At 40.8% G+C, this 13,928-nt stretch overlaps 1 protein-coding gene across 3 annotated transcripts in view; it reads left to right on the top strand.

The window, feature by feature from the left end:
• The first annotated feature begins 8,594 nt into the window (after positions 1–8,594).
• Positions 8,595–13,928, top strand: part of LRRC20 (leucine rich repeat containing 20) — a 77,706-nt gene continuing 72,372 nt past the window's right edge. Inside the window, exons 1-2 of one of the 3 annotated variants that reach the window (XM_026681258.2) lie at positions 8,595–8,737; positions 12,563–12,689. In XM_026681258.2, the coding sequence (XP_026537043.1) occupies positions 12,590–12,689 (100 nt within the window). In that variant the 5' untranslated portion in view covers positions 8,595–8,737; positions 12,563–12,589. Of the gene's footprint in view, positions 8,738–8,965; positions 9,182–10,913; positions 11,022–12,562; positions 12,690–13,928 lie in introns of those variants that run through there. The other 2 variants (XM_087964099.1, XM_087964098.1) reach the window with 2 other exon arrangements.

The raw sequence follows: 13,928 nt of genomic DNA on the forward strand, positions 1-13,928 counted from the left end.
GCGTTAAGCCCGAGGGGATCTAGCAGGGAGGCGGGAATTGCTTATAAGCCAGAACGGGCATCTTGGATGAAGAATACTTTGAAGTCCCCCCCCCCTCTTTCTTCAGCCCTAAAGAATACAGCCCTAAAGAATCCTCAACTTACGACCACAATTTTGAGCCCCAAATTTATGTTGCTAAGTGAGAAATGAGTTAAGTCAGTTTTGCCCCATTTTACGACTTTTCTCATCACGTTTGTTAAGTGAATCACTCAGTTCTTATATTAGTAAAACCGTTGTTAAGTGAATCTGGTTTCCCCTTGACTGGTTGTCAGAAGGTCGCAAAAGGGGATCAAGTAAGTCCAGAACACTGCAATCGTCGTAAATGTGAGCTACGAATATAAATCCCGTGACTACAGGGATGCTGCAATGGTCATAAGTATGAAAAATGGTCATAACTTTTTTCACTGCCGTTGTAACTTCAAATGGTCACTAAGTGAACTGTTATGAGTTGAGGACTACTATAATATTGGAATCTCCAACTTGATGTTGAGATACGTCCAGAGCAATTTTAATAGATAAGGCTGCATGAACATAGAATATAGGACATTGTGGTATAATTGTAGATAAGATAAAGTTGCAATCCAATGTCTCTTGCCAGGACAAAGAGGAACAGAACAAAGCTGGTTCTTTGTGAACTTTTGTATAAACAGGATATTATGTGCTGAGTTTGATGGAAATTATTTTCAAGTAGTATAAAAGGCACTCATTGAACTGGCCATAATAAAATAGTGTTTTCATACTGGAGCATTATTTTTATTTAAAGATCTTGAAATAGTAGGCAAAAGTTTAGAGAGGTTTAGTTTTCAGACTTACGTGCTCCTTGGAAATGGGCACCATTTTATTGTAAAATATCTATATCACATATACACTTTGTTATAAGCATATATGTGTGTGGAAAGTAATAAAATGAGCACCCAAATCAATGCGTATGACCTGTCATTACTGCATAATCAGTCAGCCTATCTGCCACTGTGCTTATCTGCCATTCAACATACAATATTCATTTAGGCCAGGGGTGTCAAACTCACGTCATCATGGCAGCGTCCTTGCCTTACCGGAACTTTTTTCCCCTTCACTAAACTGGGCGTGGGCATGGTCAGCACATGAAGAATCCGGCTTGCGGACCAAGAGTTTGATAGCCCTGATTTAGGCTGTAGGACCTGAAATCAATTTATAGCTAATTCCATACTTTCTCCAAAAGTTTTCATTAGGCAAGGCTGAGCAAAAAACAGGAAAGCAGTTGATGTTGGAGGCCAAGAGTCTGTATTTAAACAATGGTTCATATAAGCTAAAATTTATGAATTATTACATTATGTTAAATTGAGACAATTGCGTGTATTCTATAAAATCTAGAATTGATATTTTTGTCTGTTATTTATTTCTTATTTGGTTGCAACACTCTGATTCAAAACATGAACCAGTTGTTTATTTCCTTGTATTAATCAGTCTATGGCAATATCATAGTTACAAAGTTGCTAGTGACCAAAACAAATGCCAGAAAATGGAAAACTAAATGCACCTAATTATATATGGGAAATTTTTACTGAATATGAAGCTTATGTTTGAATTCAATTAGTTGCGTCTGAATCTTGTTCGCTGTTTGTGACTCTTAGACAAGTAAGTGTTCACCATTTGAACTATCTTTAAAAATAGCTCATAAGTCTTTTAAAGATATTTTCCCAATATTTAGATTTTAGTTTCTACTGCTTCCTACTTTGGTCTAACTTGCCAAACATAATTTTTTTCTTCATCAATCATGAATGTGCCTCACATATCCCAAGTTTCTGCTTGCTGATGCATTGTCTCAAGGCACCATCAATCCTCACTTGATTTACCCTGATTGATTCGTGCAGTCTATGATACTGTACTCTAAAAAGTCATTCCCATACCTATACATTGAAAGTTATATACTTTCTCTTATTATTTTTTAACCCTAACCCTAACCATGGCATGACCCTTTGCAATCTTATCTTTGTCATTAACATCCCTACCTAGAATTTATTTCTATCTGTGTATCCATCTTCGACATTGTGGTCAACTGTAGGAATCTTAGCTTCATATTCCTGTTGGCTTCTTAATGTTTAATAAAGGTTCCTTTCATTCCCCATTTTTACCTTTCATAATAGGTTCGTACCTATACTTATCTTCAGCTGACTAAATGTCAGGTAAACAGGTAAAGACCTGCACTATATCAACATAATTTTCTGTGCTCACGAGTAGAAAATGTCCTTGATTTAGTCAGTGTGATTCACTTCCAAATAACCATGCTTAAGACCAGACTATAAAATCCCCATTATTTTTTTTCTCTTTTTTTTTTAACTTTAAAGTTAGAATGATCATTAGGCTTTTTGGCCTTTTACAAATGTTTTCTTGCAAAATCCTTATCCATCATCAAAATGTATCTGCTGGATTGCAACTGCAACAAGAATCATCCTTCACTATCTCATACCCCAAACATCCTAGCTTTGCATTCTCTTGAATATCATAGTGCCATGAGGAGCAGTGGCCAGGATATGGGTTCTTACTCCAGATACAATTAATGCAGGCTGTCTATCAGTCTTCCCATCAAGGTTTCAGTCCTGTAGCTCTAACTTCTTGTAGTTGTCTCTTGTAAGTCTCTCCTTGTAGTCTGTCTTGAACATAATCCTAATCAAGGGGAGTCATAAGAGTCATCTCCTATTCTTGAATACCTAGAATCACTTCTGGTAAGCTCAGGGCTTTCTCTTCCAAATAAGCACACAGTTTTTCAATACAAGTATGACAAAACTGGCATAGAGGCTCTTAGGCCCTTGTTTCAATGCTGCACATCTCAAATAATTAGTACATTTCGTAACATCCTTCTTACAGCAAGGGTCATGTTGATAAGTAAAATGAAGACTGATTGTGTTCTTAAGTCAGTGTAAGCATATCCAAGAACTATTTTGTTTCAGTAAAATTTTATACAGATTTAACTGAGGTGGGTATCTGTATTTGGTGACCATGTTTTTTCCCCCTCTGTTGTCCTTTTCCACAAGACCAAAGGTATTGCTTTCTTAGAGCCCCAGTCCATTGATTCTTACAATTTCTAACTTCAGTTTGAGCCATTTGCTCCAACCCTCATTTTCTTGGGAACAGAATATAATCCTTGATTTAATTTAGAAATGTAGGAATAGGCTCATGACTTCCATTGCCCATTACAACCTTCACTTCAGGCAATATATAAAAAGGATCCTTGGCACAGTCAACCCATGTCATAGCCTATTTAGAAACAAAACAGCATTGTATACTATTATGGAGTACAAGTATATTTTTGTTCCTTAAAGATACAGAATATATTCTGTATTATTCTTAGGCATGAGCATCTAGTTAGATATGAAAGTTTCTAGTGCTTTTCTCCAAGGAAGAAAAAATGTTTTTCAGGTCAGTGAAATGCCAGTAACTTGATGTGGTGTGTGCGTCATGATGACAATGAATACAAAACTGATGATGAGTATTAAAAAATCTCGAGTCAGCAATCAAGCATAACTGAAGACTGCATGATTAATCCTCTGGGCAGAGGGTGTGTGGAGAAAATATTTTGCATTGGTAAAGTCCATCAGGAATCAAAAAAGATCCCTTAGTCCAGGCACAACTCTTAGGTTAGAATGACATAGATTTTGGCGTAAAGCAGCTTCCTATGTAAATTTCTGAGAAGCATCTTTACTAACTTCATTTTGCTTATCGAAGTGCTAAATTTACAGTCTTCCTTAAAACAACAGCTTTAGGCTTAGCTACAGATAGATGAAAGAAGGAAGTGCCAAAATGCCAAATCTGTTTGTGGGTTTTATGCTTTTCTCAACTCATTGCTCTTAAACAGAGCACCCACCAAATCGATTATGTAGAAGTGAGGAGCACAGAATAGAAGATGAAAAATAGAATCTTTAGTTGTTTGCAGTTATGCAAATATATGAATATAAGCACCAGCCCCTCTCATTATGGCCAAACATAGGAATGATGTTATATAAACATTTCTACTGTGAGGAATTTTAAGGTGGCTTTCATAACCCTTCTTACATTCTTTCAATATATAAGAGAAGAGCTGTGTGAATCTGGCTAGGAACACTTTTGGAGCAAGAACAGGAAACTTTTGCTGCATTAGCAAAAACTAAGGGAGACTTGAACGGAAGGGTAATCAAGTTCACTTGTATACTATCTACCACACCGCAAGGCGGATATAGACATTTGGACTATGTTTTTTTTTTTTAGGATTCAAATAGAAACTGACACGCTGATTAATGTTTGGTGTGAAGTTTAAATAGCTAAACTACCTAATGGTTGGAGATACTGAAGCGAAGGGGAGGATTTATCACTAAAAAGTAATTTATCCTTTTTTACTATGGCTTTTTAATAATTCAAATGAGGCAGTCTGTATTGATTCATTTTTGAAAAACTATTTGCTTTTTTCTTCATATTTCAATATTTTAATAAGCAAGGAAAAGGGGAAGAAATTCAATAAAGCTAGTACCTGATAGCATTATCAAAGTATCAGCAAAATGGACATGATCATCCCATAGAATATGATTATTTTTGCCCTTCTAATGCAATTGTTCCAGCTTGTTCAATATTGTCTTATTGCAGCAGCTCAAATTAAAGGCTTAGTATGAAGCATCTGGTTGACTTGTCTGGACTCAGAAATCAAGCAGGACTGGATTACTTAAGTGTAATATTTGTTAAGAAATCACAGGGCTGTTGGCCGGGGTGAAAGTCAAAACAGCTTCCTGGGAGGAGCAACTAGCAAATCACTTATGTGTTCCTGCCTAGAAAACTACTGTACATGCATGAATCCCATGAAATTTGAGGCCTGAGGAGACTTTATCTTTTATGCAAATATTTGGTGCCACAAAATTACTTACAGGTAATCCTCAACGTGTGACCACAATTGGGAGAATTTCAGTTGCTAAGCAGTTAATGAGCCGTGCCCAATTTTATGACCTATTTTGCTCCAGTTAAGCAAATCACTGCAGTTGTTAAGTGAACCATGCATTAAGTGAATCTGGCTTCCCCCAATTACTTTGTCAGAATACTGCAAGTCCTGTAAATGCAGATTGCAAAACACCTGAATTTTGATCATGTGATTGTAGGGATCAGTCTTAAGTGTGAGGACTAGCTGCATGCCACTGTAACACTGGTCAATAAACAAATGGTTGTAAGTCGAGGATTACCTATAGTTCTTTCTTTCTCTTTCAGCAGCAACTACTTCCAAAGTCACTCCTGCACTCCATGAAAAAAGATACTTTTTTACTATCTGAGAATGCAAAGGAAAAAGGAAGAGGGATGGAAGAGGGCAAGACTTCAGCAACCTAAATATATACAGGTGAAATTCAAAAAAATAGAATATCGTGCAAAAGTTCATTTATTTCAGTAATGCAACTTAAAAGGTGAAACTAATATATGAGATAGACTCATTGTGATGATTATGTCTTACAGCTCATGAAAACCCCAAATCCACAATCTCAGAAAATTAGAATATTACATGCAATCAATAAAACAAGGATTGTACATAGAACAATATCAGACCTCTGAAAAGTACAAGCATGCATATGTACTCAGTACTTGGTTTGGGCCCCTTTTGCAGCAATTACTGCCTCAATGGGGTGTGGCATGGAAGCTATCAGCCTGTGGCACTGCTGAGGTGTTATGGAAGACCAGGATGCTTCAATAGCGGCCTTCAGCTCTTCTGCATTGTTCAGTCTCATGTCTCTCATCTTTCTCTTGGCAATGCCCCATAGATTCTCTATGGGGTTCAGGTCAGGCGAGTTTGCTGGCCAATCAAGCACAGTAATGCCACGGTCATTGAACCAGATTTTGGTGCTTTTGGCAGTGTGGGCAGGTGCCAAGTCCTGCTGGAAAATGAAGTCAGCATTCCCATAAAGCTCGTCTGCGGAAGGAAGCATGAAGTGCTCCAAAATCTCCTGGTAGACAGCTGTGTTGACCCTGGACTTAATGAAGCACAGTGGACCAACATCAGCAGATGACATGGCTCCCCAAATCAACACAGACTGTGGAAACTTCACACTGGACTTCAAGCATCTTGCAGTGTGTGCCTCTCCATTCTTCCTCCACACTCTGGGTCCTTGGTTTCCAAATGAGATGCAAAAGTTGCTCTCATCAAAAAAGAGGACTTTGGACCACTGAGCAACAGACCAGGTCTGTTTTTCTTTAGCCCAGGTAAGACGCTTTTGATGCTTGTTGTTCAGGAGCGGCTTGACAAGAGGAATACGACATTTGAAGCCTATGTCCAGGATCCCTCTGTGTGTGGTGGCTCTTGATGCACTGACTCCAGCCTCAGTCCACTCCTTGTGAAAGTCCCCAACACTTTTGAATGGCCTTTCCTGACAATCCTCTACAGGCTGCAGTCATCCCTGCTGCTTGTGCACCTTTTTCTTCCACACTTCTCCCTTCCACATAACTTTCTATTAATGTGCTTTGATACAGCACTTTGGGAACATTCAACTTCTTTTGCAATTACCTTTTGAGGTTTTCCCTCCTTATGGAGGGTGTCAATGATGATTTTCTGCACAACTGTCAGGTCAGCAGTTTTTCCCATGATTGTGATTCCTACTGAACCAGACTGAGAGACCATTGAAAGGCTCAGGAACCCTTTGCAGGTGTTATGGCTTAATTAGCTGATTAGAGTAGGACACTTTGAGCCTAGAATATTGACCCTTTTCCCAATATTCTAATTTTCTGAGATTGTGGATTTGGGGTTTTCATGAGCTGTAAGCCATAATCATCTCAATTATGACAAATCACGGCTTGAACTATCTTGCTTTGCATGTAATGAGTCTATCTCATATATTAGGTTCACCTTTTAAGTTGCACTACTGAAATAAATGAACTTTTGCACGATATTCTAATTTTTCGAGTTTCACCTGTAGTTAAGAAATTTATCTCTGAACTGAAAAGAGATAAGGAAGAAAAGGAAACCAACAAACTTTTTCCAGCCTAATTGATGGAATTCCCCTTAGTAACAGTCAGCAGAGGACCAAATATTTCAGCAAAGCTAAAGGAGTGGCAGATGTTTGTTCAAGGTGGAACAAGAGCCCGGTCTGGGCTGCTTTGCTAATTTTTATTGTATGTATTTATCCAATTTATATGTATATCCTCCCATTTCATGAGATGTGACTGGTTAGTGTATAATAATTTTCCCTAATATTGGCTACAGAGATACATTTGTGATGATGATGATAATGGTGATGATGATGATAAGGATGTTATCCATTCAGTCACGTCTGACTCGTGGCAATTCTACAGGTCATGTCTCCACATTTTCCAATCTTGCACGGTTTCTTTGTTTCTCAAAGAAAGTTGGTGTTAGTTTTGATGGTGTCCAGCCATCGTGTTCTTTGACGGCCTGTTTTCCTTTTACCACTAACTATTCCAAACATAATTGCTTTACTGCATGACATGACCAAAATAAGTGAGGGGAAAAAAGGTGATGCATTTGCACCAGCTTGCCAAATTCATCACTGCAACAGCTAATAGTTAACCCGGAAATGGAGCTATTAACTAGGAGGGAATGAACTGCATTCTTCAGGAACTCTGCTGGGCTTTGGAGGGGAAAACAAACCCCTTCCCTCCCAAGGAGTCTAGTGGAAAGAAAGGCTAACAGGATAGGAATATTCCAATATTTGAGGGGCTGCCACAGGGAAGACGGGTCAAGCTATTTCCAAAGCACCCGAAGGCAGGACAAGAAGCTACGGATGGAAACTAATCAAGGAGAGAACCAACCTAAAACTAAGGAAAAATTTCATGATACTAAGAACAATTAACCAATTGGAAGGGCTTGCCTTCAGAATTTGTGAATGCTCCATTACTGGAGATTTTAAAGAAGAGGTTGGACAGCCATTTGTATGGAATAGTATAGGATTTCCTGTTTGAGTAGTGGGTTGGATTAGAAGACTTCCAACTCTTGTTATTCTGTTAACTAAGCACGCTCTATATTTATAGACTATCGGCTGCCCTCTGGAAAGGGGAAGTAAGCACATGGAGACTGTTTCCCTGCATCTTTTTTTCTATTTATCATGTCCTGGAAGTGAAACCGACCACCTCAGTGCCTAAAATAATGAATTTACTTGCAGGAAGTTTTGTTGTTGTAACTATAACTGAAAAAGGCAAAGGAGCTCAGCCCCTGGTCACTTCTCAAGGGCATCCTTATTGCCTTGGCAAGAGATTAAAAAAGGGGTGGCCATTCCTTTCTCTTGAAAGATGCTTCCCCCCTCCCACCACCGACCATGGTCCCCTCGTGGTCTCCCATCTGAATGCCAAACAGGTCGCTGATGACCTTTCAAGGCAGAAGGGCAATAAAGCGACTCCCCGCTTTGGAGGCCGAGGACGGGCTTCGTCTTTTAAATTCCCCCCGTGGAACCGCGCAGGAATCTCCGCGGTCGCCCACGAGAGAGGGCGCTCGTTCTGCCTGGCTTCGCTTCGCTTTCTCCGGCTGAAACCGTTCGATGATTGGTCCCCGGGCTTCTTCGGGGGCTGTTCTCCGTGCGCTTCGACGAGAGAAGCTTTTTCCCATTCTCCACCCCCGCCCCCTCTCGGTGAATTTAAAGCGGACACCCAGCTGCTCCCGTCCTTCTCCATGGCTGGGGGAAGCGAGCCAAGAGCGCGGGGTTCGCCGGTGCGCCACGCTCCAGCAGCCGCCCAGGACGGAAGGCAACCCCGCTGTGCCTTTGCGGTAAGCGTGAAAAAAGCAACCGGCCCGGTGGGGAGAGAGCAAAGACCCCGCAGCCTTTGATTGCACTCCAGAGAGCCTTGTCTGGGGACGGGGATCAGAGAAACGGGGGGGGGGGGGAAGCGCGCAGTGGATGGAGGCTTGCCCCTCTCCCCGCTCGTTGCAACAGGATAAAAGCCTTCTGGGAGCGCACAATGGATCTGCCTTCCCGGACATAAGGCAAGAGAGGGTGACGCACGACTCGAACTTCCGGTAGTGGTGTGAAGCTTCTTGTGAGTTCCAGCACGTACAACAGAGTGGTTGTGGGCTGTGTGGTGCGGAGCTCAGTCTGGTTTTTCCCTGCGGATGGCTGGCCGCGCCGAGCGAGGATGTTCTGTTTTATTGCGGATAGCTTAATCCATTTTCTTCCCCTCTCCAAACACCGAACCTCAAAACGAATTGCAAAAGGTGGGACTCTTTTTTTAACTGTAGGCGAAGAGGGTGGATTAGGCTAAGTTTCTTTTCAGTGCACCGTGCAAACACAGGTGGTGCTGAGACGTCTAGTATGTTACTGGATTTATGCAGGATTCTAAAAATAAAAATGGTTGAACTACAAATTCGCATTTGGCCTGGATTGTATAATACAGTGGTGCTATAAAACAGAGCTCTGCAAAACTTGGCAACTTTAAGACTTGTGAAGCTGGATGCTGTTTATTTTGGGCAGTGTTTCCCAACCTTCACAACTTCAAAATGTGTGGACTTCAACTCCCAGAATTCCCCAGCCAGTTGGGGGATTCTGGGAGTTGAAATTGACATGTCTTCAAGTTAGGAAGGCTAGGAAAACACTGACTGATGGCATACTAAATATTTGGAGAACTCACAATTGTGAATGAGTGTTATGCGTCCTTGAAGAAGGTTGATTCAATTTCAGAAGATAATACAACCGTTGGGACTAGTTGCTTTTTTCCAAACCTAAATGTACATTTGCTCTTTCCAACCACTAGGAGGCAGTAAATATATAACAAAAAAACTTTAACCGATTTGTGCCATCAAGTGTTCTGGGCATAACAGAACACATTATTTGTACCTATATCCATGAATTAATCTGGTCCACTTTTGTCACCTCTAATTCCTGGCTATGCAAACTAATTAAACAATACTGGTCCAAAATACAGATCTTTATGGGATCTCTGTACACACTGGATGCATTTACTCTCATTGACTGGTTTGACTTTTTTCATACATTTTGCAGAGCATGACAGAATCCCTTGGGCAAAATCCCTCGGGAAGTACATTTACATAGGCATCCTTGGGGATGAACTTTGTCAAACAGGGTTGAAAAATGACATTTATAATGTCTGTAGGATTACTTCTGTAATTAATCCTTGCAGATACAGTATTTTCAAAGAAAATGCTAGAACAGTAGCTTTGAATGGTGATTCTTTTTCCAGAAAACCTACTTATTATTATTCCCTTTCACCAACATGTTCATTTTAAGTGTTCAAATTGTTCTGGTATGTTCTATGGCATGCTCAGTCCTTTCACACACACACATATGAAGTTAGATTGACCTTTGTATAAATGTTGAAAATATAGATGGCAACGCTAGAAAAAAACTACATAGTTTAGAATTAGATAGAAGATCAGAAGATTAGAAGGATTCTGGTGGATGCTGTTGTAGCTAAGGGAAATTGTTTATTTAACCTGGCCATAAAGTCTAGGACATCATCATATCTGTGTGTGTGTGTGTGTGAGAGAGGGGGGGAGGGGGGGGCTAAATGATCACTGGAACTATCAGTTCGCCCGAACCGGTCCAAACCGGTAGAATCCCACCCCCTGGTACCCTCCCCACACACACAAAATTAGCAGCATAAGCACTTACCCAGGTCATCAGCTACAACATGGTTGTGGGTCTGAATCTGAAACAACCAACACTGTACCAACAGACCAATTTGTGCATGTACATATAGAGCATTCGAAAAGTATTTAGACACACACACCCCCTTCATTTTTCTCAATTTTATTTTGCTGTAGCCTGATTCCACAGTGGTTGAAGTTCCGTTTTTCTTCATGAATCTATACTCAGTACCCCATAATGACAAAGTGAAAATAGAATTTTAAATTAAAATTTATTATATTTTAATAAATTTACAGACATTTTTAAAATTCTGTTTTTATTTTGTCATTTTGTGGGATACAGGGTGCAGGTTAATGAGGAAAAAAAAGTGAATTTAAACCACTGTAGAATCAACCTGCAGCTCGGCAAAATTGACAAAAGCGAAGGATCTGAATCCTTTCTGAATGCAATGTATGTTTGAGAGAAAGTAGCAAAGTGTATTGTACCACCTCTTGAGATATATTTTAAGTGATTATGATAATATGGGGGCGGGGGGGAACCATACAGGTAGTCCTCAACTTATGACCAAAATTTCTGTTGCTAAGCAAGACAGTTGTTTAGTCAGTTTTTGACCCGTTGTTACGACTTTTCTGGCCAACTTTTTAAAGCGAATCACTGCAGTTGTAAAGCTAGTACCACGGTTGTTAAGTGAATCTGGCTTCCCCCATTGACTTTGCTTGTCAGAAGTCGGAAAAGATGATCGACACACACACACACACCACACACACACACACACACACACACACACACACACAGAGGACATTGCAACCGTCATAAATATGAGTCGGTTGACAAGTGTCTGAATTTTGATCCTGACTGTGGAGATACTCTGATGGATGTGTGAAAAATTGTCATATGTCCCATTTTTCAGTACCGTTATAAATTCCAAGCAAACTTGTAAATCAAGGACTACCTGTACAGATTACTTATAGTTATTTTATTGTATTAATTTGGAGGCTGCCAATGATTTAGCAGTCGCAATTAGACTTATATACCACTTCATTTTAGCATGCTTCCTTTAGCACAGAGACCTGGAAAAGATGCAGCAGAGCAGGGGTCTCCAACCTTGGCAACTTTAAGACCTGTGGACTTCAATTCCCAGAATTCCCCAGCCAGCAAAACAAAAAAAGGATTTACTGTTAATGCATATTCCTGATAAACAATTGTAACCTCTATAAACAGATTATCTAGTACTGTGATGGCGAACCTATGACACGCGTGCCACAAGGAGCACGCAGAGCCATTTGTGCTGGCACGCGAGCCGCAGGCAAACTTACATCACTGCACATGCACACGCCTCACAGCTGATTTTTTTCGGTTGGTTTGAGGCCTTTTTCGGCCTCCCAGAGGCTTGGAAAAAGCCTCTGCAAGGCTTTTCAGGACGAATTATAGGCCTGTTTTGTCAGTTCCTGTAATAACGGAAGTGATGAAATGGGCCTATAATTCATCCTGGAAAGCCTTGCAGAGGCTTTTTCCAAGCCTCTGGGAGGCCGAAAAAGGCCTCAAACCAGCCCCAAAATCATCTGTGAGGCACAGCGCAGGTAAGGGGGTGGGTGGGGGGACCATGCGCAGGGGGCATGGGGCGCACATTGCACTCTGGGTGCTGGCACGCATTTTTGGCACAGGAGCCCAAAAAGGTTAGCCACCTCTAGTATATAAGCTTTTTCCAAATTTACTTTCTTTTGAACCTTCATGTTCCTGATGGGGAGCTGTATTTCAAGATACACCTGTTTATTGAATTTGTTTCTTTGTCCAGCTCATAGCTGGAACAACCTGTTGCTTCTTCAGGTATGTTAATCTGTTAAACATTAGCAGACCTCAGTAAATTTTAGGCACACATTGACTTAATTTTTTTCTTTCTTTCAGAAAAGCTGCTTTCTAACCCTTTGTGAGATATTAGCATGGTGGAGCCTGTTTTGAGTTTTTGTTTGTTTTTGTTTTGTTTTGCTTAGCTGTAGGAGTTTCCCTAAAGGATTTTCATGGTTGGACATACCTGCATGGAGAAAAAAATGGGTGAAGCTGTTGCCAGAGTAGCTAAGAAGGTGAATGAAACCGTTGAAAATCAAGCAGATTCTCTTGGTAAGTTAACCGCTGTTGGTTCCTCCCCCACCTTCCACCCCAGGATTTACGATGTTACTATAGGTAGTCCTTGACTTACAAGCACACTTGAGGCCAAATTTTCTGTCGCTAAGTGAATTTTGCCCCATTTAATGACCTTCCTTGCCACCGTTGTTGAATGAATCACTGTCGTTATATTTATGGTCACTAAATGAACTGTTGCAAGTCGGGGACTACTTCTGTATATTAAGCTAAAATCAGTGTTTTTCAAACTTGGAAACTGGCTGGGGAAGTGTGGGAGTTGAAGATCACACATGTTAAAGTTTGAGAAACACTGAGCTAGATGGCCCAGTATTGACTACAACAAGACTTTGTGGTTTTTCAGGAGACATTCTCAGTCTATTCCTAAAAAGGAGAGACATCCTGTCCATTCTCCTAGAAGTGCCAAGAATTGACCCTGTAATTAAGTGCATCATGCTTACACCAGACTCTACCATCAAACTGGTTTTATAGCAATGGAGGAGGGAATGGATTCTCTAGACCAGATGTTCTGGTCCATCACAATCCAGTCAAGTCTCCAACAGTGAAGAGGGTTCTGATTGGGTTTTCAAAAACCTAGATAGTTCATATCACAGTGTAACAATTTCAGGTATGCATATATATCTTAGCGTGCATATGACTGCAGTCTCATGAGTCACATCATACTAAATTTTAAACCATGGCTGATTGCAAACCCAGGTTGTACAATAGAGGTGGTATTCAGCAGGTTCTGACCAGTTCTGGAGAACCGGTAGTGGAAATTTTGAGTACTTCAGAGAACTGGCAAATACCACCTCTGACTGACCCCACCCCCATCTATTCTCTGCCTCCTGAGTCCCAGTTGATCGGCTGGGTCTTCTTTTGTTACCCTGCACAGGAGAACGGAGCTGGAAAGCAGGTTAGTGGGGTGGGGAGGGAATGGGATTTTGCAGCAACCTTCCCCTGCCATGCCCAAGTCATGCCCACCAAGCCATGCCACGCCCACAGAACCGGTAGCAAAAAAAAATAAAATGGAATCCCACCACTGTTGTACAATATACCAAGTCAAAGGCAATCTGACTACATTATGACTTGGCTGGCTGAAGAATTCTGGGAGTTGAAGTCCACAAGTCTTAAAGTTGCCAAGGTTGGACACCCATGGTCTAAGCTAAGGCATGAGTGTTGATGTCATATAGACCTTTCTTGAGTCCCGAGGATAGTGTAATTGGGATGTGCAGAAGT

Source organism: Notechis scutatus, chromosome 4 (assembly GCF_049901735.1).
Source record: "Notechis scutatus isolate UNSWTSFEM ecotype Mainland chromosome 4, rNotScu1.2, whole genome shotgun sequence".
NCBI lineage: Eukaryota > Metazoa > Chordata > Lepidosauria > Squamata > Elapidae > Notechis > Notechis scutatus.